This window comes from Rhodotorula paludigena (assembly GCF_050403205.1).
Source record: "Rhodotorula paludigena JCM10292 DNA, Rt_paludigena_JCM10292v1_ctg1, whole genome shotgun sequence".
Classification (NCBI taxonomy): domain Eukaryota; kingdom Fungi; phylum Basidiomycota; class Microbotryomycetes; order Sporidiobolales; family Sporidiobolaceae; genus Rhodotorula; species Rhodotorula paludigena.
In genome coordinates, this window is record NW_027481457.1 from 599441 (window position 1) to 622574 (window position 23134).

General features: G+C 64.5%; 11 protein-coding genes across 11 annotated transcripts; 7 read left to right on the top strand and 4 right to left on the bottom strand.

Moving 5' to 3' along the window:
• Positions 1–320: 320 nt before the first annotated feature.
• BDP1 (transcription factor TFIIIB subunit BDP1) lies at positions 321–3470 on the top strand (the record flags this gene model as incomplete). Its single annotated transcript, XM_076645534.1, has 5 exons — positions 321–342; positions 401–2571; positions 2637–2765; positions 2843–2990; positions 3082–3470. The coding sequence occupies 5 exons, from the start codon at positions 321–323 to the stop codon at positions 3468–3470; spliced, it is 2859 nt and encodes a 952-aa protein (XP_076509061.1).
• Positions 3471–3813: 343 nt separating this feature from the next.
• On the top strand, positions 3814–8745 carry JCM10292_002114 (uncharacterized protein; the record flags this gene model as incomplete). The annotated part of the gene is made up of 9 exons (XM_076645535.1): positions 3814–5010; positions 5067–5406; positions 5472–5697; positions 5757–6779; positions 6843–7922; positions 7987–8301; positions 8358–8421; positions 8483–8610; positions 8667–8745. 9 exons carry the CDS (start codon positions 3814–3816, stop codon positions 8743–8745), a joined length of 4452 nt encoding a protein of 1483 aa, XP_076509062.1.
• Positions 8746–8971: 226 nt separating this feature from the next.
• On the bottom strand, positions 8972–10122 carry JCM10292_002115 (uncharacterized protein; the record flags this gene model as incomplete). Its single annotated transcript, XM_076645536.1, has 2 exons — positions 8972–9708; positions 9765–10122. 2 exons carry the CDS (start codon positions 10120–10122, stop codon positions 8972–8974), a joined length of 1095 nt encoding a protein of 364 aa, XP_076509063.1.
• A 503-nt stretch (positions 10123–10625) lies between these two features.
• JCM10292_002116 (uncharacterized protein) lies at positions 10626–11806 on the top strand (the record flags this gene model as incomplete). The annotated part of the gene is made up of 2 exons (XM_076645537.1): positions 10626–11016; positions 11085–11806. 2 exons carry the CDS (start codon positions 10626–10628, stop codon positions 11804–11806), a joined length of 1113 nt encoding a protein of 370 aa, XP_076509064.1.
• A 316-nt stretch (positions 11807–12122) lies between these two features.
• Positions 12123–13265, top strand: JCM10292_002117 (F-box protein; the record flags this gene model as incomplete). Its single annotated transcript, XM_076645538.1, has 2 exons — positions 12123–12501; positions 12568–13265. The coding sequence occupies 2 exons, from the start codon at positions 12123–12125 to the stop codon at positions 13263–13265; spliced, it is 1077 nt and encodes a 358-aa protein (XP_076509065.1).
• Positions 13266–13856: 591 nt separating this feature from the next.
• JCM10292_002118 (uncharacterized protein) lies at positions 13857–14402 on the bottom strand (the record flags this gene model as incomplete). The annotated part of the gene is made up of 4 exons (XM_076645539.1): positions 13857–13879; positions 13949–14092; positions 14164–14275; positions 14364–14402. 4 exons carry the CDS (start codon positions 14400–14402, stop codon positions 13857–13859), a joined length of 318 nt encoding a protein of 105 aa, XP_076509066.1.
• Positions 14403–15057: 655 nt separating this feature from the next.
• On the bottom strand, positions 15058–16255 carry JCM10292_002119 (Sas10/Utp3/C1D family protein; the record flags this gene model as incomplete). The annotated part of the gene is made up of 5 exons (XM_076645540.1): positions 15058–15320; positions 15384–15725; positions 15790–15877; positions 15942–15997; positions 16075–16255. The coding sequence occupies 5 exons, from the start codon at positions 16253–16255 to the stop codon at positions 15058–15060; spliced, it is 930 nt and encodes a 309-aa protein (XP_076509067.1).
• Positions 16256–16404: 149 nt separating this feature from the next.
• YSF3 (U2 snRNP complex subunit YSF3) lies at positions 16405–17080 on the top strand (the record flags this gene model as incomplete). Its single annotated transcript, XM_076645541.1, has 5 exons — positions 16405–16407; positions 16555–16612; positions 16718–16745; positions 16813–16936; positions 17033–17080. The coding sequence occupies 5 exons, from the start codon at positions 16405–16407 to the stop codon at positions 17078–17080; spliced, it is 261 nt and encodes an 86-aa protein (XP_076509068.1).
• Positions 17081–17546: 466 nt separating this feature from the next.
• On the bottom strand, positions 17547–19866 carry JCM10292_002121 (uncharacterized protein; the record flags this gene model as incomplete). The annotated part of the gene is made up of 5 exons (XM_076645542.1): positions 17547–17574; positions 17632–17840; positions 17928–18606; positions 18661–19321; positions 19383–19866. 5 exons carry the CDS (start codon positions 19864–19866, stop codon positions 17547–17549), a joined length of 2061 nt encoding a protein of 686 aa, XP_076509069.1.
• Positions 19867–20255: 389 nt separating this feature from the next.
• Positions 20256–21535, top strand: GNT1 (glucose N-acetyltransferase; the record flags this gene model as incomplete). The annotated part of the gene is made up of 5 exons (XM_076645543.1): positions 20256–20321; positions 20405–20626; positions 20682–20833; positions 20891–21293; positions 21377–21535. 5 exons carry the CDS (start codon positions 20256–20258, stop codon positions 21533–21535), a joined length of 1002 nt encoding a protein of 333 aa, XP_076509070.1.
• Positions 21536–22065: 530 nt separating this feature from the next.
• Positions 22066–22742, top strand: JCM10292_002123 (putative quinol monooxygenase; the record flags this gene model as incomplete). Its single annotated transcript, XM_076645544.1, has 3 exons — positions 22066–22228; positions 22472–22531; positions 22642–22742. The coding sequence occupies 3 exons, from the start codon at positions 22066–22068 to the stop codon at positions 22740–22742; spliced, it is 324 nt and encodes a 107-aa protein (XP_076509071.1).
• Positions 22743–23134: the final 392 nt, after the last annotated feature.

Sequence of the window (23134 nt, forward strand, 5' to 3'; positions counted from 1 at the left end):
CGAGGCAAACGACCCAACTTCAGCGCTCCAGAGGCGCGGCATTATCAGCAGAGCAGACGACCGTCCATTTACCTGACGTAGCATGGGCTGTAGCGGGTCCCTGCATGCATGCGAGCGATTGTCAGCGCTTCATCGCTCTGAGGAGGAAGAGGTCGACCAGGAGAGCCGGCATCGAGCTGGGAGCGGCGCATGTCAGAGTAGGCAGCCTTACATGATCTACATCACTCCGTCAGTCCCTTGCAGGCATCCTCGAGCTCGTCGACCGGTAGTTGCAGCTCCAAACAACGCCGCGCCTCTTTCGCTCTTCCCACGCGCCGAACATGTCGACCGCAGGGCGGATCAGTGCGTGTGCAGCCTGTCTTGACTCGCGAGTACTTACTGACCGCACAGGCTGCAACAGACAAGTCCGGGCAACGCTTCGTGCCCAAGCGGAAACCCGCCGCCCCGCCGCCTCCTCGCTCGCACCGCGAAGGCTCTGTCGCGTCGAGCACCGCAGGGCCGACGCCCAAAGCAGCTCACGCGGCGTTGCCGGCACTTGACGAGGACCCGCACGGCGACGACGAGACGGGCCCGTCTGCTCCCGCCGCCTCCTCATCCTCGCCGGACCAGCAGCACCGCTCTCCGCGAACAGGCGCGAGACGAACGCTACAGAAGTCGGCACCTTTTGCGCCGAGCGACCCAACGAGCTCGGCTTTCGCAGCTACCAGCTCCCCCTCGTCTTCCTTCGCCTTCACCCCCTCGGATCCGTCCGCCTCGTCCCTTTTTGCCGGACCCAGCGCTAGCGTCTCCAGCACGCAAGCGACCTCGTTTGCGCCCTCGCAGCCGACGCAGGCGCACAAGCAGCCGCACAAGTCGCCCACCTCGCGCACAGCCGGCGGTACCGCGCTCTTCCCCCGCTCGCCCGAGCAGCGCCCTGCCGCCTCCTCCGCGCTCTCGCCCTCGTCGCCCGCGCGCGGCGCGACGGCCTTCAGCGTCTCGGCGCAGCCGCCCGTCTCTAGCTCGTCGCCCGTACGCCAGGCCGACCAGGTCAGGGATCGCACCGCCTCCCCGCCGGCCCCTGCATCGCCCGGAAAGGGCAAGGGCGGAGCGGCGACGAAGGGCAAGGGCAAAGCGAAGGAGAAGGCGCCGCCGTCGCCCGGAAAGGGCAGGGCGAAGGGCAAGGAGAAGGAGCAGGAGCAGGACGCTGCGCCGCGCTCGCCGCCCAAGCGTGGCGAGAAGCGCACGCTCGCAGTCGTCGCGCGCGTCGATGCCGAGCCGAATGCCGGCGGTAACGCGGAAGAGGCGGGAGGCCCAGCGCAGAAGAAGCAGAAGGGGCGGGCTGCGGCGCCGGCGAAGGCCGCTGCTCCGTCGAGCCCAAAGGGCAAGGGAAAGGGGAAGGAGCGCGCGGCCGAGTCCGAGGACGATGAGGGCGAGCAGGCGGAGCCGGAGGATCAGGCTGAAGGCGAGATGCACCCTCCTGCGACGGCGAAGAAGAGGCGTGCGCCGCGAGCCGCTGCTGCCGCGAAGAAGGGCGCCCCTGCGGCAGAGGCGGCCGGCGACGACGATGGCGCTGTCCCTGCCACTGCACCGGAGAAGCGCGCGCCGCGGGGCAAGAAGGCTGCCGCTGCTGCGGACGCGGAGCTCGAGGAGGGCAACGCACCCGCACCGACGTCGACGCGCGAGAAGAAGACCCGCGCGGCGAAGACCTCCTCGGCCGCGAAGCGCGGGGCTGCTGCAGCCGTTTTGGACGACGAGGCCGCGGGGGAACAAGCAGCCGCCGAGGCGCAGGCGGACGCGGAGGAGGCCGACGACGGGAACGAAATCGACGAGTATGACAAGGTCAAGCCGGCGAAGCGGCGCCCGATCAAGCGCGCGCGCAAGGGCAAGACCAAGGTCGACAACTTTCTCTTCGGGCCGGCATCGGACGACGAGGACGGGGTCGACGGCAGCGCGGATCTCGCGGGCGAGGGGGAAGCCGTCGTCGAGGGCGAGGGCGACGATCCGAGCCAGTACCTCGACGCGCGGCGTCTCGGCGGTGCGAAGCACTACCACATCAAGGCGCTCCCCTCGGTCGATGCGTCCGAGACGACGATGGCGGCCCTCGCGGCGGTGCGGCCGGCGTTCTCGATCGGGCGGCCGAGCGAGCGCACGCTCTTCTTCGAGCAGCGCCAGTTCGAGAAGCGCAAGACGGCGCACGAGCGGCGGCGCGAGAAGCGCGAGCGGATGAAGCGCCGCGCGAGGGGCGAGCTGAGCGAGGAGGAGGAGCCTGAGCAGGAGCAGCCGGAGCAGCAGGAGGAGAAGGGTGAGGCGCGGCGCGAGATGAGCGCCACGCCTGCGGCGCAGGGCGCGGCAGTGGATGTCTTCGGCTTGCAGGCGATGGAGGAGGACGACGATGCACCCGTCGCGGGTCCGTCCGGCGCCGGCACCGCCTTTGATGATAACAACGACGCTGCGACGACCGCCGCAGGCGACGGCGAAGAGGGCGACGAGGACGACGACGGATTCGTCGAGACGCAGTATGCGCCGCAGATGCGTATCATCGACGGGCAGCTCGTCATCGACGAGTCGAGTCTGCAGATTGACCGCGGACCAGTGCGTCTCGGCCTCTTGGCTCATCGCTGCCGAGTAATTTGTGCTGACGAACCTGACATGCACAGGCCGAGGACCTCGGGCCGCGCGAGATTGTCGAGGAGTCGATGCACGACCGCTTCGTCAACAGCAACTCGTACAGCAAGCGGCGCATCGCCGGGCGGTGGAACAAGGAGGAGACGGAGCGCTTCTTTGACGTGCGTCCCCGATATACGCTTGTCGGACATCACGACTGTGTGGCGAGACTGACATGGGCACTTGGGCTGGTGCGCAGGCTGTCTCGCAATTCGGTACCGACTTTGAGATGATCGCTGCGCTCTTCCCCTCTCGTCGTCGTCGGGAGATCGTCAACAAGTTCAACAAGGAGGATCGCAAGAACCCGGCTTTCATCACGCAGCTCATCTACAAGCGCAAGCGCGTTGGTGCGTCTACGCCTTGGCATTACGCGACGACTCTGAGGAGGTACGCGGGCCTATCGTGGGATTCGTTGTACTGAAGCTCGGTTACGCGCAGACGTCGAAGCTTATGCCAAGGCGACAGGGCAGGACCTCTCTGGCCCGGTCCCCGAGGACCCGATGGAGGCGATCAACCGCCGGCGCGCCGAGCTTGAAGCCTCGAGCGGGGTCGACCCCGCCGGAGCGGACGCCGCGGGCGGGCGCAAGCGCAAGGGCAAGAAGAAGGAGGACGACGAGGGTGCTGCCGAGATGAGTGGGAGGCGGCGCAAGGGCGGGCGGGGCGCGCAGGGCGGCGCGGGCGGCGAGGCCGTCATGGGCGGGGGAGAAGGAGCAGAGGACGAGGACGACGCCGAGCTGCGCAGGATGCAGGAGGAGATGGAGGAGGAGGAACGGCAGAGGCGGATCGAGGAGTTTGAGGCGGCGCAGGCGGCAGCGGCGGCGGCTTGATGTCTGTTCTCTGGTGTACTCGCATGTTGCTGTCAGTCGTGTTGCCACGTCGTACCCGTTACGCTTTCCTTCTCCTTCCTTCCGGATGCGTCGGAGAGCGGGACCTCGGGGATGCTGACTTCCGCGCGTGAGTCGGCTTACATGAGCGGAGTCGACCGCGTCCACTGGGGGAGCGGAACTCTTTCAGGCCACTCCACAAGCACTCGTACGCTCTTTGCGATCCCTGCAGGCACTCGCACGCTCGAGTTGCGCCGTGCCGACTGTTCCGTCTCCGAACTTCGCTCGCTTCGCCTCGACCGGACCGCACCTCGTCGTCTCGCCAGACGGGCAGAGCGAGCGTGCGATGGAGTTTGCCAACGGCTTCGAGGAGGACGACAGCACCTTCCTCGCGCCTGTGCAGCCGCTCGCGTCGTCGTTGGCGCCCTCTCCGTCGCTGCACCGCCCCGCCCCGCCCGCTCGCCACCCGCACAAGCAGCGCGCAGACACGCTCGATCTCACCGAGGAGTCGCCAGAGCCCGAGCCGCGCTCCGCCGGCCGCGTCCTCGGGGGAGACGATGCCAAGCGTGCGCTCGCAAGCTGGTTTGACAATGGCGCAACAACGACGCAGCGAGGGGCGCACGGCGGATTTGCAGCGTACGCGGGAAGAGCAGGAGCATCTGTGGCTCACAAGCAAGGCAACTCGCACGCCTGGGCGGGTGTCAACGGCTCGTCGACTCGCCCTCCCGCGTCGACTGCAGGCGGATTCCTCCCGAGTCACGGCGCAGCGCAAGGCGGGTTTGCCGGGTTCGCTTCACCAGCTCCCCAGACGCCGCGGGCAGCCATGCCGCAAGCCGCCTCAGCGTCCTCGAGTCACCACCATACCTCGATGCACTCGCATCATCCGCACGCCTCGACATCCCGCTCTCCTACACACGCACTCGGCAGGATTCCCGTCATCTCGTCTGCCAGCAACGCGCGCATGCCCTCCGCCTACCTATCATCGCCTCACGCTCCTACCGCCGCCCAGTCCCGCCAGCCCTTTCCCCCTCCTCCCGCTGTCTCAAGCCCTGATAAGGGCAAAGCGCGCGACAATGTTGTCGACCTCACCGCCGACGATGCCGCGTCGGACGAGGACGATGTCGTGATCGACGAGTCTCCCGTCTGCATCGGCCAGATCACAACCTACGGCCTCGTCGTGAACCGCGCCACCGAGATCCTCCTCCCGCCTCCGCCGCCAACAACCTACTCGGACGGGACACCGCTACCCGCGGCGCAGATCGAGTCACTCGCAGCCGAGTACGAGCTCGCCAAGCTCGCGTTTCGACGCCCGCTGCCCGTGCACATCTATCGCGACCAGCCCGTCCTGCACCAAGGGCAGTGGCGCGAGGCGCTCCGGATGTTTACGCCCGAGCGTAAGGAGATGTTTGGGTTCATCGACTACAAGATGGCAGACGTGCTGGGTCCGCTGCTCGGCGAGGGATGGCACGGGACGGGGATTACCAAGGGCGGCAATGGGAAGCTGTTCTGCGAGGCGGCCGTCGAGCGGCAGGAGGTGCCCAATGTGCGTCGCATTCGTGGGCTGTTCCCGCAGCTCGTGCTGACCTTTTGCTTCCGCAGCCTTTCTCTCTCCGCCTCGTCCTCCTTCTCTTCGCCCGCCCTTTCGACGTCCCCGCCATCGCTTCAACCCTCGAGCGCCTCCAACCGCCCGTATATCTCCAGCATCCGCTCGAGTACAAGCCCGCAAAGCACGGCGGCGCGCGCTACGCCAACCCGCACAATCCGGCGCCCGGAGTCGCCGACGCCGAGCGCCGCCGGCTGCAGCTCGTCAGCGGGATGTACGGCCAGTCGGGACTGGAAGCGTCGAGGCAGGTCAAGGCCGTCGATGTGCAGAAGGAGCAGGTCGCGGCTGTCATGGAGAATATCAAGAGCGGTGCGGACATTGAGGAGGTCACTCCGCGTGCGTGCCTTGCGCTCGACTATCACCTGAGTCGCACGATTACTGACTGGACCGGCGATACTCAGCGCCTATCGTCGCAACCACTCTGTACCCGCACCAGAAGCAGGCCCTCTCGTTCCTCCTCGACCGCGAGAAGATCGTCGAAATCCCGCCTCGCGACGAGAAGGGCAAGCCCACGATGGTCTCGCTGTGGGAGCGCATCTCCGATACGTATGGCCGCCCGCGCGGGTGGAGGAGCGTGGTGACGGATCTTGAGATCGAGGGAGAGCGGCCGCCGCCGCAGGCACGAGGGTACGTCAATTTGCTTCTTCAGCCCGCCTTCCGCGCTCACCTTTCGCGCTACTTCGCAGCGCGATTCTCGCCGACGACATGGGTCTCGGCAAAACGATTGTCATCATCTCGCTTGTCTGCTCCACGCTGCAGGATGCGCAAGAATGGGCCTGCGGAACGCCGGACAAGGACAAGCTCGACCCGCGCTTCGACGACACGGTCAAGGCTGCCGACGCGGAGAAGCGTATGCAGCAGCAGGGGCGCACGGTCGACGTTGGGCAGTTCAAGTCGCAGCTGTGGGGCATCGCCGTCAACCCAGACGCCGACTCTTCGACGGCTTCGACGAGTAAGGCCTCGAACAAGAAGAAGCAGGCGAAGCAGCGGCGCGAGAAGAAGCGCGAAGACGCGATTCAGAGCCGCTTCGACAAGCTCGAGTGCCGCTCGCGCGCGACTTTGATCGTGTGCCCGCTTTCGACCGTGCAGAACTGGGAGAGCCAGTTCGAGGAGCACACGGCGCGCGTCGAGGTCGACGATGCGTGCGCAGACGACAAGACGATCACGGTCGAGGCCGACAGCAAGGTCGGCAAGAAGCTCAAGCGCGAGATGCGCGTCGCCGACAGCGACGACGAGGACGCGAACAGCATCGACAACGCGTCGAGCTCGTCCTCTGCCGGCGACGTCAAGCCCAAGCTCAAGGGCAAGGGCAAGGGCAAGGCACGCGATCCCGCGCTCAAGATCTACGTCTACCACGGCGCGCAGCGGTGCTGCGACGTGCGCAAGCTTGCCGACCACGATGTCGTCATCACGACGTTCTCGACGCTCGGCACCGAATTCTCGAAGCAGCAGCGCGCCGAGGAGGAGCGCGAGGACGAGGAGGAGCGCGCCGCCATCCGCCAGGCCGAAGCCGACGACGGCATCGTCGAGGTCTTTGGCTTCGGGCCGAACGGCGAGATTCTTGAGTCGAAACCGGGCGCAAAGGCCAAGCAGGATGCTGCGGCGGGCGACAAGGCGAAGCCGAAGCGCAAGCGAAAGCGCGTCGAGGGCAATGGCGTGAGCCCGCTCCAGGCGATCCAGTGGTTCCGCGTCGTGCTCGACGAGGCGCAGTACGTGTACCCGTTTCCGCCATTCACGAAGAACTGTCCTAATCCCCTCTCCTTCGCACACAGCATCATCAAGGAGCACAAGACGATTCAAGCGCGCGCGGCTTGCGACCTCTCGACCTCCCGCCGCGTCGCGCTCAGCGGCACGCCACTCCAGAACTCGCTCAACGACATCTTTTCGCTCGTTCGCTTCCTCCGCCTCGAGCCGTTCACCGATCGACACGTGTGGAACCAGTACATCGGTGTTCTCGCGCAGAAGGGCGACGAGCTCGGAGTGGAGCGGCTTAAGGCGATGATGCGCTACATCACGCTCCGTCGTACCAAAGATACGAAGGACGCGGAGGGCAAGCCGATCCTGTCGCTCCCGCCGATCGACAACCAGCTCGTGCACCTTCACTTTACCGAGGCCGAGCACGCCTTCTACTCGAGCCACCACCAGCGTTACAAGCACGACTTCAAGGTCCTGCAAGAGACCGACTCCGTCATGAAGAACTTCTGCTCGATTTTACAGGAGCTCCTCAAGCTGCGCCAGATCTGCGTGCACCCGGCGCTCCTGCAAGACTCGGAGGATCGCGCTGCAGGTGGGGAGGACGGCGGCAGCGATTTGATCGCGACGATCGCCAAGCACGGCATCTCCAAGCCGCGTGCAGTGCAGCTTCTCGCGCTCATGCGCGATGCCGGCGGGGGCGACTGCGCCGAGTGCGGGTACGCGATGCCGTCCTTCTCGCGCCCGAACGTCGAGGAGATCGGCGGCGACGGCTGCGAGGACGTCAAGCCGGGACGCAAGCCGGCCAAGAAGGCGCGCAAGGTGACCAAGACGCAGACCGCTGCGACTTCGACGGCCAACTCGGAGGAAGACGGCGACGGCGCGCAGCCCGACGTGCCGTGCGTCGTCACGCGGTGCCAGCACGTCTACTGCATCGCGTGCTTCCGCTCGCATGTGTGCACGGCGTGGCCCGACGCCAAGAGCGACGACAAGGCGACGTGCAGCGTGTGCCAGGCCGAGATCCAGCCCGCACTCGACGCCGTCGAGCTCGACTCGCGCGAGTACCAGAAGGCGCTCGAGCGCGCACTGGACGAGGGACCCAAGGGCAAGAAGACGAAGCGCAAGTCGACGAGGCTGTTCGAGCACAGCACCAAGACTCGGTGCGTCTGCTCGTGTCAACTTGCCTCGCTGTGACACCCCGCTGATAGCTGTTCCTCCCGACAGCGCTCTCCTCGTCGACCTCATCCCCTTCTCACAGGTCAATCCGCACTCGGAGAATTTCAGCTTCAACTACACGCCTGCGCCGGGCACAACGATCGGCTTCCAGCCCGTCCAGGGCGAGATCGTCAAGTCGGTCGTCTTCTCGCAGTGGACGACGCTCCTCGACCGCCTCGGCGATGCGCTGTCGGACCAAAAGATCAAGTTCGACCGCCTCGATGGTGGCATGAACCGCGACCAGCGATCGAACGCAATGGCGGCGTTCAAGTCGGACCCAGCTTGCGAGGTTCTCCTCGTCTCGCTCCGTGCTGGTGGTGTCGGGTGCGTCTGTTCTTGCTCTCCCTACGTCGCGGTTTGCTGACGTTCTACCCGCGCAGCCTCAACCTCACTGCCGGTCGCCGTGTCTACCTGATGGAGCCATTCTGGAATCCGGCCGTCGAAGTGCGTTGCTTGGGCCGAGGCTCTCGTTGTTCAGGTCGTGCTCACCTTTGATGCGGTACAGAACCAAGCCGTCGACCGTATTTACCGTCTCGGCCAGACCAAGCCGGTCCAGACCGTGCGCTTCGTCATGAAGGACACGATCGAGACCAACATGCTCAAGATCCAGCAGCGCAAGATGGAGCTCGCGTCGTGCGTTTCGCCCGGCTCCGTCTCGAATGCTCGCACTGACCCACTTTCGCGTGCAGCATGAGCATCGGTCGTACGCTCAGCAAGCTCGAGCTGCAGAAACAGCGCCGGGAGGAGCTCGAACTGCTGTTCTCGTGATTCCCCTCTCTCCGGTTTGTTCGCTCCCGTTGTTGTCGTCCCTCGCATTGTGCAACGCTTGCAGTCTCGTGTGTTCTTGCTCGGACGTTATGCTGCAGAGCTCGAGAGCACGCTTCGCTTGTGAACCTCTCTGCGAAAGGGCTGACTGCGGAACAGATCGCAGTCGCAAGTCGTGAGCCGGTCAGGGCAAGCCTATACAGCGTCGTCTCGTCGTCTCGCCGCGCCCCTACGTCCTCCCTTGCGCCCTGAGACCCTTCGCGTACTCCCAGAAGTCCCACGAGAGGCTGCCGGCGGTCGTTTCGCGCCGCGTCGGAACGCGGTTAGCGGTGAAGCGCGTACCCGGCAACTGCATCATGTCGGCCATGGCGACGATGTTGGCGATCGCAGTCGTCCACTCGGCGCCCCTAGCGAGCAGAATCTCTTCGAAGGCCTGCGGCATGACCCAGAGCGAGCGAGGGCGATAGTCGGGGTGAGCGGGGACAAGAAGCCCCAGGCGGATGACGTCCAAATCGACATCGAATTGGAATTCAGGATTGACGAGCGGCAACAACGAATCCAGGCGCGTGAGGGCCAGGTGGTAGGTGACCGTCGGAGCGATGGGAGGAGAGGCGGATCCGTCGCCGATGACGAGCGTAGTCAAGAGCGGTACCTTATTCGGGAGGTTATCGTCGAATTCGGGCGCTTTGAAAGAGCACGGGGTGACCTGAAGCATGTCGAGCTGGGCGAGGAAGGCGTCGGGCAAGACTGGGAACGACGGCTGGTGTTCGTCCCTGGCAGGGTTGCTGAAAGAGCTCAACGCGAGCGCGCGGAGTTGAGGGAAAACGCCACTACTGAGAAGGTCGGAGAAGACGCCGATGTCGAGGTAGTCGATGCCGCCGAGATCAAGGCTGACGAGGGACGAAGAAAGCGACGTGCGCTGAAGCGGGAGGACGGCAATGCGATCGATCACGACGTGCTTGAGCTCTGCAGATGCGTGTAGTCAGCGGCACTTCCCCATTGTTGTGCATAGTTGCGCGTACTGGGAGACGCAAGCCAATCCTCGAGAGGCCCCATGCTGTTCTGCATCCTCCCAGAGACATCGAGGACCTCGAGCTCGGGCATGAAGCGAATGGCGGCGGTACCGCGCTCGAGCGAGTGTTCCTGTACCGCGCTGAGCCAGAGGCGGCGCGTGTGCCGCCCGGACGCCATCGCGCCGACGACGAAGCGGTCTCCGGTCTGCCATTCAATGATCATCTGCGGGTGCGCCCACAGGAGCCGCATGGCCATCTCGTGGAACGCCTTGGAGGCGTAGGAGCACTCGATGATGCTCTTCCAGCCTTTGCGCTCGGCATTGACCATGTCGAGGATGTGGAAGACGAGCTCGTCTGGGAGGCGCATGGAGACCTGGGGGCCCGAGGAAGACGCCTGGGCGTTTCTGGTTGCGCTCTGACGGGTCTGCTCCATCTCCAGTGCCGAATGGAGCGGTTGTGGGTGAGAAAGGAAGGAGAGAAGGGATGCACGCGTTCGTCCGCAGACGAGGTCAAGGCGCTTCTCGGAATATCCTAGCCAAGCAGCGGGTCAAACTAGGCTGAAAGCAGCGTCTGAAAGCTTAGCAAGGGCTCTGCTCGAGTCTGACAAGCTGCAGCTTCGACGGAGAGGACGGGAGAACCAAGGCGTGCACGAGCCGCCTTACCTGAGCCGGCACGGGTGCAGACAGTCGAGCGAGGTACAGCAAGTGCAGATGACACTGGCCAGCGTCAGATCGGCTCTGCCTAAACGATTCGAGCGAGTTGTTCGAGGTTGAGCGACGGAATTGCGGCAGCTCTTGCTCCCGCCCGCTCACATTGCCACGAGTCGGTGCTGCTGAGCTTGCCAAAGACGAGTGCACTCGCACTGACTCGATGGACCTGCTGCCCGACGAACTCGTCCTGCGCATTTTGGAGGAGGTCGCTCCGCCCGCCTACTCGCCAAAGGCCTACTCCGCGCGGCAGAATGCTCTCCTGAGCCTGTGCAGCGTGTCGAGGCGCATGCGGGCACTCGCGCAACCGCTCCTCTGGCGCTTCGTGCGTGTCCACGAGCGCAGCCGCCTCGACTCGCTGGCGCAACCTGAGCGGCTGCGACGATGCGCGAGGACGTACCACGTCTCGCCAGAAGGGATCTGGTCCGGCCAGAAGGGTTGGTTCACTCTGCAAGAGGGCGTCGAGGCTCTTTCTCTACTACCAGAGGTTACCGAGTTGCGGCTCGACTCCCTCGAGCAACAGATCAACCTCAAGTCTCTGCAAGACTACACTGGTCCGTTCTTACGGCCTTTGCATCACAAAGTACGAAACCTCAAGAGCTGACCGGGCCGCGTTCCGCAGGGCTCCGCTCTTTGTCGCTCGTCTGCGCCGACATCGACGATTCGGACCCGGTCTTTCTCCACAACCTCGAAGCACTGCACCTCGAGGATGTCCGCCTGGATCCTGATCTCCTCGCCACCTGGCTCAGCCCGACCTACCTGCCCTCGCTAAAAGCGTTGTACCTTTCCGACCTGCGCGAAAATATCGAAGACGCGCCTTTCTTCCCGACCCTTTCTCCCGCCATCCTCTCGCAACTCGACTTTGTGCAGACCCTCGCTGAAGAGACCGACGCTGTCGCAAAATACGGTCAATCCGTCTCGCCGCCCTTTCTCTTCCAATTACACCCTCCCGTTCTGGATCCTACCTCGTCCGCACCTCTTCCGCGAAACATTACCCTCGACTCGCCACGCCTCCGCCTGGGTGACACGGCCGAGAAACTCCACACCGGCTCGTACCAGCTCCCAGCATTCGGGCAGCTCCTCGACGCCTTCCGCGCCGAGCACGCGCCCGTCCCGCACTCGATCCTTCTCCCGCGTGAGCTCGTCATGGCCGCCGGCAGAGCCGACGTCGACGTCGTCGAGCGCGTGCGGGCGTTCGAAGACGCGTGCGCGCGCAACGGGGTGCGCCTTGGGTGGTGGGGCGGCGCAGAGGGCGAAGCGGACGACACGCTCGTATCGCCCGAATTCTGGGAGTATGCGCGGAGGCTGCGCAGGGAGCAGGAGCGCGCAGACGGAGGGGTGTAGAGTGGGTGAGCGCAAGGTATTGCGCGCCGTCAACGCGCCGTGCAGGCTCGCATCCGCTTGACCTTCTCAACCCGCTTGGACTGTTTGATCGCAGCATCGAGCTCCATGCTATCAGCGAAGGCTCGATAGGCTGCCAGACACACTCAGGCGCCGCCCCTTCTGCCGCCGAGGCTCGCTAGTGTCAAGCGGAGAGTCCGTGGACTTCCGTCGATGCGGGGCGGACGACATGTCTGCTGCCTCTTCGCTTCCTTGCACTCGCTCGAACTCGGATCGAGTGCCGTATATTGCGCTCGCGATGGAAAGGCTGGACCACCACATGGCCCCCTCCACCCTTCCCCAGTTCCCCGACGAGCTCCTCATCGCGATCTTCCGCCAGCTCCTCCCGGACGGTCACAACGACTACTCCGCGCTGTACCGCCTCTGCCTCGCGAGCAAGCGCTTCTGCAGCATCGCGCAGCCGCTTCTCTGGAAAGAAATTGCCATCGTCGTCCCGCCGCTGCCTGCCGACTTCGCCGAGCACGCGCAGATGCTCGGGGTGCACACGCGCAAGACCGCCTTTACCGTCTCGGATCCCGACCTCCTCGGACTGGCGCGTCAGGTCTGCAAGCGCTTTAAGTCGCTGAAAGTCCTGGAGCTCGAGAAGGCCGGCCCTCGCATGAGGCGAAGTGTCTTCCTGTATGAATGGGGCAAGCCGGGTGCACTCAAAGCTCCGCACACCCTGTGCCCTTGTGGAGTTCGAGCTAATGGGTGCTTGGATGCAGGCTTGAAGCACCTCGCAATTGGCGTACCCGTACTGCTGAACCCTTCTGCGCGTCCGCTCTCGAATCTCGTCTCCCTCGATTTCGCCACGGATGCGCACGCGGGGTGCAACTTCAGTGGATACCTCGTTCCTCGGCAGCTCCCCTGCCTCCGCGCCCTCGCCATTAAGAGCACCGGGTCGTGGTCTGCCGCCCTCGACTCGGACTTCCTCCGCCAGCTCGATTGCCTTCAAGTGCTCCTTCAAGACCCGGCGCCCGCCACTCTAGCCAACTTTGGTCACCATGTTCCGCTTCTTCTCTGCACCCCAGGTTTCGCCGACAAAGCACACGCCAGTGCGCCCAACTCGGGCAGCGCTTTTCACTTCAACATCGACATCACGGGTCCCATCGAAATCGTGATTGGAGGTCTCTTTCGAATGGCGGAGGAACCCGCCAGCACGGCTATGGGCAGGTCACCTCGCTCGATTTGGTTCCCGAGCGTCGTCCAAGTCGACGAGATGATGAACGACTCGAGCCTCTCGCGGTACCATCGCGAGCATCTGCACCAGGCACTCGCCGTCCTCGAGGGCTCCGCGCGCGAGGAGGGCATCCCCGTCAGACGCCACGGCGAGTCGGGCGTCGTCCGCGAGACGCGCTGGGGCACCCTCTCGTGGGACTTCTGGGAGTACGCGAAGGAGCTCCGGGCACGCGGGACGACGTAGCGCTCGAGCGGCGGGGCGGGCGGGAGGGAGGACGACGGACAACCGGCGTACGCAGATGGGAGGACGTGCAGCGTGAGGAGATGCATTGCGATTGCGTGTCTGTTCCGCGTCGAGATGTCGCGAAACCTGTTGTCGATCCGGGAGCGCTCTTCCGCGGTCACGAACCGTGCACATCCCCAGCCACTGACTCGCGAGGGACGCACGCAGATTAAGAACGCTCAAGGCAGAAGTGCGCGAAGTAAGGACTTCCGCGCCACAACAAGGACGGGTGAATCTGCGCAAAGGCTTCGCATAAGGTTCAGTCAAGCGTCGCCATAAACGATTCGGGTGAGACAGCGAAGACATAGCGCTGACATGTGGCTGATAGACAGTCCCAGAGGAGATGAAGGCGAGCAAGCGCGAGCAAGAGAAGCGGAAGCAACCAAACCCGAGGAAACGACTCTCGTAGCTCGACGCGCGGATCTATGACGACAGCTGCTAGATTACAGCGCTATGTGTAACGGTACGGTTGTGCGTCGGGAGGGGGATAGGCACACGCGCCGACGCTTCGCGAGGAAGCTGATGAAGTGGTACAGAGACGGCTGGCGACGCTTACGCGATGCGCGAGGTGCCGACTGCGAAAGCAAGCAGGCGAGTCAGCGGGTGTGAAGCAGGGTCAAAGGAGCAGGAGGGAAGGAGCGCACCGTTGGCCTCGGTGACGTTGTCGACGAGACGGTCGGCCTCGTCGTCGGCCTGGGCGTAGTTGGTCTTGCCGCGGGTCGAGCGCTCGCTCGAGTCGAGGATGTTCTCCTTGCGGACGCCGTCGAATTCGTCGTTCTCGAACTCGTCTGCATTGTCAGCAAGCCCGGTCAGCGAGGGGGACGCGGGACAGGAAAGGGAGAGCGAGAGGGAGACGGACCCTGGCCGACCTGGTTGTCGCGGACCGACTCGTAGTTGCCGTCCGAGGGGAGGGTCTCGTCGTCGCCGTCGAGGACGCCGACAGCCTGCTGGGGGACCGAGTCGTCGGCGACCTGCGCGAAGGGGGAGAGGAGACACGACGTAAGTATCGGAGGGCTGGTCGGAACGACAACGACGACGAAGAGAGAGAGAGGAACGCACGATGGCGTCGTCCTGGGTGAACTTGTCAGAGTTGGACATGGTCGTTGTGTAATTTAGGTTGATTGGGTTGCGAAGGCAAAGAAGCGCGTGCTGGAGGAGGAGAAAGAAGAAGAGCAAGAAGCGATGTCGCCCTGTCGCTCGAGCGCGTGAATGCGCAGTGACCGCATCAAAGATCGCAGCAGTGACGCTTAGCCTCGACGAGAAGCGCTCCCGGCCGACGAAGAGCGTTGATGAAACGCGCGCGACTCTCGAGGATCGCAACGTCGCGGCCCGAGGTTGTCAACGTCGTCTCGATGTCAAGATCGAAGGGCCGGCTTCCGGGCATCTCGAGCATCGATGGGTTCGGGGACGTCGAGTAGCGGACAAGGGCAACTTGCAAGGGCCCTCGAACTTCTCGCCCGTGCGAGCATGCACGATCGAGAGCCGTGATCAAGACGACGAGGTGGGCGTCGCGACACATCAGGCCTGCCAACTTGCGCCGTGCACTGCTTCCCCTATAGCACTCGCTGCACGGATCTGTCTTAGTTGAAAAGCGGAAGGCGGGCGGGCGTGATGATGGGCGAGATCGAGGGGAAGAGGAGGAAGCGAGCGAGGAGACGTTCACGCTGTCACTGCTTCTGAGGCGCACGGTCTAAAAGCACCAGAACAACACTCGCATGAATGTAGGAACAGCCATATGCTGCAGCTAACCCGTCTACTGCTTCTTGCCCTCAGCACCCTCCGCCGCCGCCGCCGCTGCTGCTGCCGCCTGCTGTTTCCGCGCGAGCTTCTTCTTCTGGCTCTTGCTCAGCCCCGCGCCTGCATTGCCCGCGGGCGCAGGCGAGCCGGCGGCGGACGACTCGTCCGCTGCTGGCACTGCTGCTGCTTCGGCATTGACGGTTGATCGGCGGCGCGAGGACTTGGTCGCGGGGTTCTTGGTGGAGGAAGCGGGCGGAGAGGGTTTCGGCTGGTCGTAGCCTGCAGCGCACGAGACTTGTGAGTCAGAAGAAAGAGAGGGAGAGGAACGGTGGAGAAACGTACCGGCGAACGGATCGAGCACCTTGCGCTTCTTGCCCTTCGCCTGCGCGCCCTCGTCCTCCTCGGCCGCGCCGCCCTCGCTCTCGCGCTTCTTTCCCTTCCTCACGCTCTTCCCCACCTGCGACTCTCCCTCCGCTTCCTCCGCACCCTCCTCGCCGCCCGCCTCGTCCTCAAGTAACCGCTCGACCTCGCCCTCGTCGAACCGGATGTGCGTCCCGGACGATCCCGCCTCAGCCTCTCCCTCTCCGTCGGTAGGGGTATAGTCCGGGTCGACGGCAGGGCGTGAAGACGAGATGGCGGCGGTGATGAAGCGGTTCGCGGCGCGCTTGTCGACGGCCATGCGGGCTGCGGGACGGCGCTCGCGGGTCAGTTGGCGGGATGAGAGACGGAAGAGAGCGGCGAGACGCACGGCGCGAGACAGAGGCGGCGGGTTCGGTGGTTGCGGGTGCGCCAGACTGCGCAGCCTTGAGCTTGCCAAAGTAGCCCTTGAGGCGCTCCTGAGGAAGGCAAGGCAGTGGTCAACAACATGGCTCGTGCCGGCGAGAGGTCCGGACAGCGCACGATTTCTGCCATGACGGGGTGGGTGGCGGGGTCTACGCCTGCGGTCTTGAGGTAGACTGATGATTTGTGCATTGGGAAGAGAGGGGAAGCTCAGCTCGAGTCTCTCGGGGGCAAGCGAGGGGAAGGGGCGCACCCCAGATGAGGTCGTGGACGACGTAGCTTGCGAGGATCTGCATCCTGGCCTGGACGAGCGGGTCCTGGCCGTCGAGGTGGTCGTCGAGGGGTTTGGCGAGGAGCGGTGCGAGGGCGCCCTCGAGGGTCGAGAGGGACGACGAGAGCGAGGCGAGGGTGGCGGTGGGGTCGGTGTCGGACATTTTGCGGAGGCACTGGCTCTGCTCGAGCTGCTGGGAGCGAGTGCGAGCAGCGGGGCGGAGATCAACTCGCCAAGTGCAAGTCGACGGAGAAGCTGACCTCGCTCACTGCGCTCGACGGGGCGAGCGAACAGCTAGAGACTGCAAGCAGGATGGTACGCAGCATGTCTCCATTCAGCCGAGTCGCAAGGACCCGCGCTGACTCGTCCGCTCCTCCCCCTCGTCGTCCTCATCTCTCGGTCCGCCCTCCGCCCTGTGCATACCCCTGAACCGCGGCTACGTCTCTTCGTACTGTCTCACAGTCGGACCTGAGGCATACGGCCAACGCGCAAATCGCGCAGCTCCACGCCCGCTACACCGGTCAGTCGGCACTCTCTCGCTGTCCTGCGTGCTGGTATTCTAAGAAGCGGGCGCGCCAGGTGCAACGGAGGCATCGCCACTGATACTGACGCTGGACCGACGCAGGCACCGGCCACGCCGACATCACCAAGTAGTGCGTCCCCTTTCTCTCCCCTCCGCTCCCCTCCTCCTCCTAACCTTTCCCCTCCGTGCGACCACAGCGAGTGGCTCACGAACCAGCACCGCGACACCTCGAGCTCGATCGTCGGCCACCCGGGCCTGCTGCAGTACCTCTCCATCGCCGACGGGGAGGCGACCGCGCGGGTCAAGTTCGAGCTGACAGAGGTGCGTCGCAACCCTACCTGCCTTGGCCGAGACTAGGCATCTCGGCGGGGCATGCCATCGATCAGCGAGCCGCACTGACCATGCTTATGCCAACAGAGGATGCTCCAGCCCTGCGGCCCGCCTCCGCCCAAGGAGGACGACTAGAAGTCCGCTCCATCCTCCATACACCTTTCCGCCCGTCGCCGCACCGCCCTCTTCCGAATCGATTGTTGTAACGAGTATAACTTGCATCACAGAGCGTCGCATTGCTGGAAGAGCCTTTAAGAAGCTTGCACTGCTTTCTGTTGCATCCTCTATCCTCCTGTGCTTCAGCCTCTCTTCCGAGACCTGATCATACTTCAGGGTTGCAAATCTGCGCCGGCGCGTCTATGTGAGCTAGGAGGGGAGAGCGTAGCACGCGGCGGGGCCGAGGGTATCCAAGCGGGGGAGACGATGCGACGAGCAAACGAGGGGAGAGGGTATGTCTAGCAACAAGGTGGGCGCGGGTATGTGCCTAGTAATCGAGAGAATAATCAAAAGGGGGAGAAAGTGGTGGACAATATGTGCGGCGAGAAACCGGAGAGACCCGTTGTAAGAGGGGAAGAGCGAGAGGAGGAGGGAGGATCGGAGGTCAGGTGAAGCGGGCGGTAGGGAACCAGCTGCGACGAGATTGTCAGCTGCGTTTCCGGACGGAGAGCGAGAGCGGGGAGACGCACCGCGTATCGAGGCTGCGCAGCTCGCGCCTCTTGCCCTCCTGCGGCGGGTGCGCCGCCTCCCACAGCAGCATCATGAGCCTCCCGACGTTGCTGGACCCGGTGACGACGAGCGCGTCCGAGCGGCGCGCGAGGACCGTCACGTCGCGGACAAAGACGCGCGCGGACGCGATGCGCGACGAGAGCGGGAGGGAGTTGAACGCGGCTTCGTTCTGCGCGCAGAGTGAGCCGAGACAGACACGAGTCAGCTGACGCAGCTCGCACAGTCAAGCGAAGCGCAAAGAGGGGGCGAGACGCACAAAGCCTGCCGGCAGTTCCTGCCCGTCTCCCTGGCGTTTCCCTCCCGCCTTCCCGGCCATTCCTCCATGCGCGACCCGCCCCTCCCCGTGCGCGCGCCCGTGTCCGTGCTTCAGCGCCTTGATCACCTCCTGCGCGCTCGCGCGGCGGCCCTTCTCCTTCGAGCGCTTGACGCGGCGCCTTGTCGTCGGGACGACGTCGTCGACGTCCTCTTCAAGCTCCTGCTCGCCATCGGGTGCGGCACCCTGCACTGCGGCGCTCGACACCTCCCCAGCCGCCGCGACGGTGGGCCCCACGCTCGTGCGCACGTCCGACGTCCCGACGATGCGGAACCTCCGCGCGAGCGGGTGGCGCCGGAACGCCTCGACCGCGGCGTCGTCGTCCGACATGAGCACGAGCGTCGGTTTCGCGGGCGGCTGGCCCGGCGGGTTGGACCACAGGGCGGAGAGGGCGAGGAGCGTGCGGATGCGCGCGGCGTCGGTCGTGAGCGGGTCGAGGTGCCGTGCGATCGGGGGGAGGTAGAGGAGCGAGTGGACGGAATCGATCGCGGCGGTGAAGTACGCGGTGAGGAGGTCGTTGTAGAGCCCGGGGATGGCAGTCGGGGTGGACGAGGGGGTGGCGAGGTCTGGCGAGTACGCGACGGGACCGATGCGGTCCGTCTCGAGGAACTTGTCGCCGAGTCTGCGGACCAAAGTGTGAGCATTTGTCACTTGTAAGCACTTGACTGAGACGCACCGGACGTGAACACCGATCAGCAGATCCGCCGCCGTCTTCTTCGCCGCCTGCACACTGGACGGCAATGCGAGCCTGCGCTCTAGCGACCGAGCCGATTCCTGGATCGGCTCGTTCGGCCTCCAGACGAGCTGCGCAAGCTTGCTCAGCTCGGCGAAGCCCGCCTCGTGCACTGGCGGGAGCGTAACTTCGGGCGCAAGGAACAGCGGCTTCGTCGCTCGCCCCGCCTGTTCGCGCCCGAGCAGGTCAAGGTCGTGCCGGTGGAGCGCGTCGAGGCTCGGTGCGTGCGCGAATAAGTGAAGGAAGGTCGCATCGAGACCGTCCATGTCGCGTGCGAGCCACTGCACATGGTCGCGGTGCGTCCAGGTCGGCTCGAACGCTTCGAAGGCGGCGCTGCCCGGCTTGAGCGAGCCGAGCTCGGCGAGTTCTCCTTCGCGCAGAGCCATCTTGAAGCGCTTGGTGAATGGATGAGGAGGTCGACAGGGTTTCGAGCCTTTCGAAGGTTGCGAGAAGACGGGGAACGGCGAGGAGAGAGGCTCGAAGTAGTCGTCCCAGGAGCCGTAGTTCCAGGCGGACGAGTCGAGTACGACGCTGTAGCCGTAGTGTGATGCGACGGAGGCAACGCGGAGGAGTAGCGAGACTTCGGACCCGAAACCGTGCAGCCCTACGATGGGGACGAGAAGGTCAGCGAGTCGTCTTGCTGAATGGAGGTGAAGGGGCCGCACCGGCGAAGCGGAAGAGGACCGTTTTCCTGCACACTGGCAGTTGCGGATCGACCAGAGAGCCCGGCGCCAACTCGTCCTCGCCGAGCGGAGCCGCAGAGACCTCCTCGCCTTCCGCAGATTCCGCATCCGCCGCTTCGGCTGCGACCTTCCCCTGTGAGGACATGTCGACAGGGTAGTACTGTGGTCGTGGTGCTGGCGCCGGCTCCGGAGGCTCTGCTGGTGCCGCCTGACTCTCCATCACATCTCCCGCCAGCTGCGCCTCGATACCGGTCTCGTGCCGGGGCTGCGGTTCAACGAGCGCAGCTGGCCCGCCTATCCGCAGTGCCGACGTCGTGAGGAGCACGAGCGCGCCGAGGAGGACGAGCGCGACGCGGGACGGCCTGCGCCAGGCGGCCGAGGGAGCGGGCGCAAAGGCCGCGAGCGACGAGATGGACGAGTGCGACGCCCGCCGCGCTCGGGGGAGGAGTCCCGTGGCTACGCCCATCCCGTGCGTGCGCTCGCCGCGCTGTTCGTGCCCCCGTCACGAGCGGAAGGTTGCACGCGTCGGCGGTTGAAAGGGTGCGTGCGGGGTGCGGACAGCGCGGAGCTCGTGCAGGTTCGGTCCCTGGGCCGATAGACTGCAGCTCTGCAGCGCTCTGTCTGAGGTGTGAACAGCCAAGCCGTGCGCGAGTGTCGGTGTGACAGCGTTCGTGCGCCCAAGAGAACTTGCTCGCCGAGCGCCCTTCCGTCCGTGTCTCATCAGCACAATGGCCGTGCCTGAGCGGCGTTGAGATCCGGACTAGCCGGGTGCCGGCCGCTCTGCCGCCTCCTGATCGGAGTCGCACCGCGAGCCAACGCCGGCGCGCTCTCACTGCCACTCCTTGCCGGGTCGAGATGGCACGCACCGGGCGGAAGGCGTACGTGACGCTGCTCACGAACGCCAAGTACCTCCCTGGCCTGGTGCGCGCTCCTACCGCCCTCACTTCCGCGTGCAATCGCCGCCGCCCGATGCACGCGACCTGACCTCCGTGCATCGCCCACAGCTCTTGCTCGACCACACGATGAAGCAGGTCGGGACGGAGTACCCGCTCGTCGTGCTGACGACGCCGTCGTTTCCGTCGGAACATCTCGCCCTCCTCGAGTCGCTTGGCATGGAAACCAAGCGGATCGAGCTACTCGAGCCGATGGGCGAAATGACACTCATTGCTGAGCGCTTCAAGGACACTTGGTCCAAGCTGCAAGCCTTCTCGCTGGACGAGTATGAGGTGAGGCGACGCGCTTGCCTCGTCGCGTTTGTCGTATTGACGTCGTCTCCGACAGCGTGTCGTGCTTCTCGACTGCGACATGACCGTCTTCTCAAACATCGACAACCTTCTTGACGACGACGACATCCTGCCAACGGGCGACTGGATTGCCGCGAATCACAGCTGCATCTGCAATCCTCTCAACCAGGATTGGTACGAGCCAGATTGGTGAGTGTACCTGTTAAAGTCTCGCCACAGCATCTCGATTGATCCTTGATCACACAGCTGCCCGGCCAATTGCGGCTACACGTACTCGCAGCAGCAGCCGGGCGCACCTCCTCTTCCCGTGTCTCTTGTCTCCACGAAGCGAACATACGGCCTCCTCAACAGCGGTCTTGTCGTGCTGGCACCGTCAACCGCGCTCTACAACCGCATCGTGCACTACCTGCACACATCCCCGACGGTCGCGTCCATGGCGCTTCCGGACCAGGACCTGCTCGGCGAGGTGTTCACGGGGAAGTGGATGCCGATCAGCTGGCGTTACAACGCGATCAAGACGCTGCGATGGGTTCATCCCGAGCTGTGGTTTTCGCGCGACGGGGAGGGCGGAAAGGGGCTTGAGGGGAGGGAGAGGAACAAGCGGAGCGGAGACGGCGTTGCGGTCCTGCACTACATTGTCGAGAAGCCGGTGTGTTCCGTCTCCAATCTCGTCACAGCGGTTCTGACTCAATGCTGTGAACGCACTGACCCACCCTGAATCGGCATCCGCAGTGGATGCAGGTCCTGCCGGCCGGCTCGCGTGACGCAGAAACGCATCGCTGGTGGTGGGCCGACTGGCGCGACATGATCGCCGCCTGGGAGAGGAACGACAAGCTTAGCAACGACATCGACGCTGTTCAGAAGCTCGTCGTGCAGGGTCTGCAGGAGTAGAGTCGATAGAAGTGCCGTAAAGCGTTTCTTCGCATGGGCCAGCACAGGCGAGAGGCCGACGACATCGGACCCTGCCCACGTTTCCTACTGCAGATACGCGGACGGCAGCTGGGTACGCCCCGCACCGCAGCAGAAGCATGGAATCAAGGAGATTCGAGTAAGAGGGCCAAGTCGCAGCTTGAGGCCTTCGCGGCAGAGGCCGAGCCTCCCGAGCGCCGCCGCGATTGTGATGCTGCCAGTCACAGCGCCTACAGGTTGTGCGCTCCAATGGCCCCTCTCGTGCTGCCGTGGCCGTGAGACGGCAGCAACCTCCGGCATCGCGATTGAGGGAGAGCGTCAAAGCATGAACCGCGCCCAAGCACAGCCTGATCAACAGCCAGCACACACTTGATGAGTCCGAGAGTCGCACGGAACAGTTAGAAATGCGACAGTCAGCCTCGGCAGTTGAACCCCGGAGGCCGAAATCGAGTCGGCGAACGCGACCTCGGACACACTCTCCTTCTGCCTCTTCACCTCCAGCCAGCCAGACCATGTCGCTCAAGCCCCCCAAGTCCGGCGTCACCCTCGTCTTTGCGCGCGCGCTCGCAAAGCCGGGCAAGGGCGACGAGGTCGAGAAGTACCTCCTCGCGTGCATCGAGAACGCCAACAGCGACAAGGAGCCGTACACTCACACGTACCGCTGCGGGCGACACGGTGCGTCCTCTGTCCCGCTCGCTTGTCTGGCTTCGCGTACGGGGGAGCGACGGAGGGGGACGGCCCCACATGGCCTCGCGAAGACACCGGTCAACCCGCGCTTGCCTCTGCTAGAGCGGACGGGCGTCCACGAGGGTGCACGGGGCGTGTCTCGACACGGACGGCTTGCTCGGATTGAACCGAATTTGGCAGGACACGAGCTGACTCTTGTTCTTTGCACTCTCGCTCCGCTCGTCTCAACAGGCGACGAGTTCCGCCTCGTGGAAGAGTACGACCAGGACCTCGGCGGCATCGAGGAGCACAGTACGTCGTCCATTTTGCTAAGCCGCAAGCCCGCTGGTTCAGCCGTTGACGTGTCCCTCCCGCTGACCTCGCTCGTCCCCGCCTTCGCCATCCTCGCGTCCCGCTCGCAGAGAAGCAGAAGCCGTTCCAGGACCTCGTCGCATCAGGCCTCGTCGCCGAGGTCGAGATCCTCTTCTACGACGAGATTGGCAAGAAGAAGGGGAAGCTTTAGGCGCGTGAGGCCTACAATGGCGGGCGGTCGCGAGGTGGGGGCCCGACAAGGATGCAGACAAAGCGCAGCGCAACAAGGATCATAAGTCACATGGCTTGGTGTCTGTGCAGCGTCGAGCGAGAGACTGGGCCGCAGAGAGTCTCGAGGAGGCAGCGGGTGCTTGAAACAAGCTGGATCGCAGCGTCAGCGGGCGCGCCCTCCCGTCGGGAGCAGAAGCTCAGGAAGAGAGTAGAACGTGTACACAGCCAAGGTGTCAAGTCAGCTGGTTTAGCAGGCAACGAGTGAACAGAGGAGGCCCCTTTGTTCGAGGAGAGCGAAATCGCCAAGGCCACTACGAGCATCTGTCGCTGCGGCATAAGCCTATCGTGCCACATAGAAAGGTGCACTAGCTA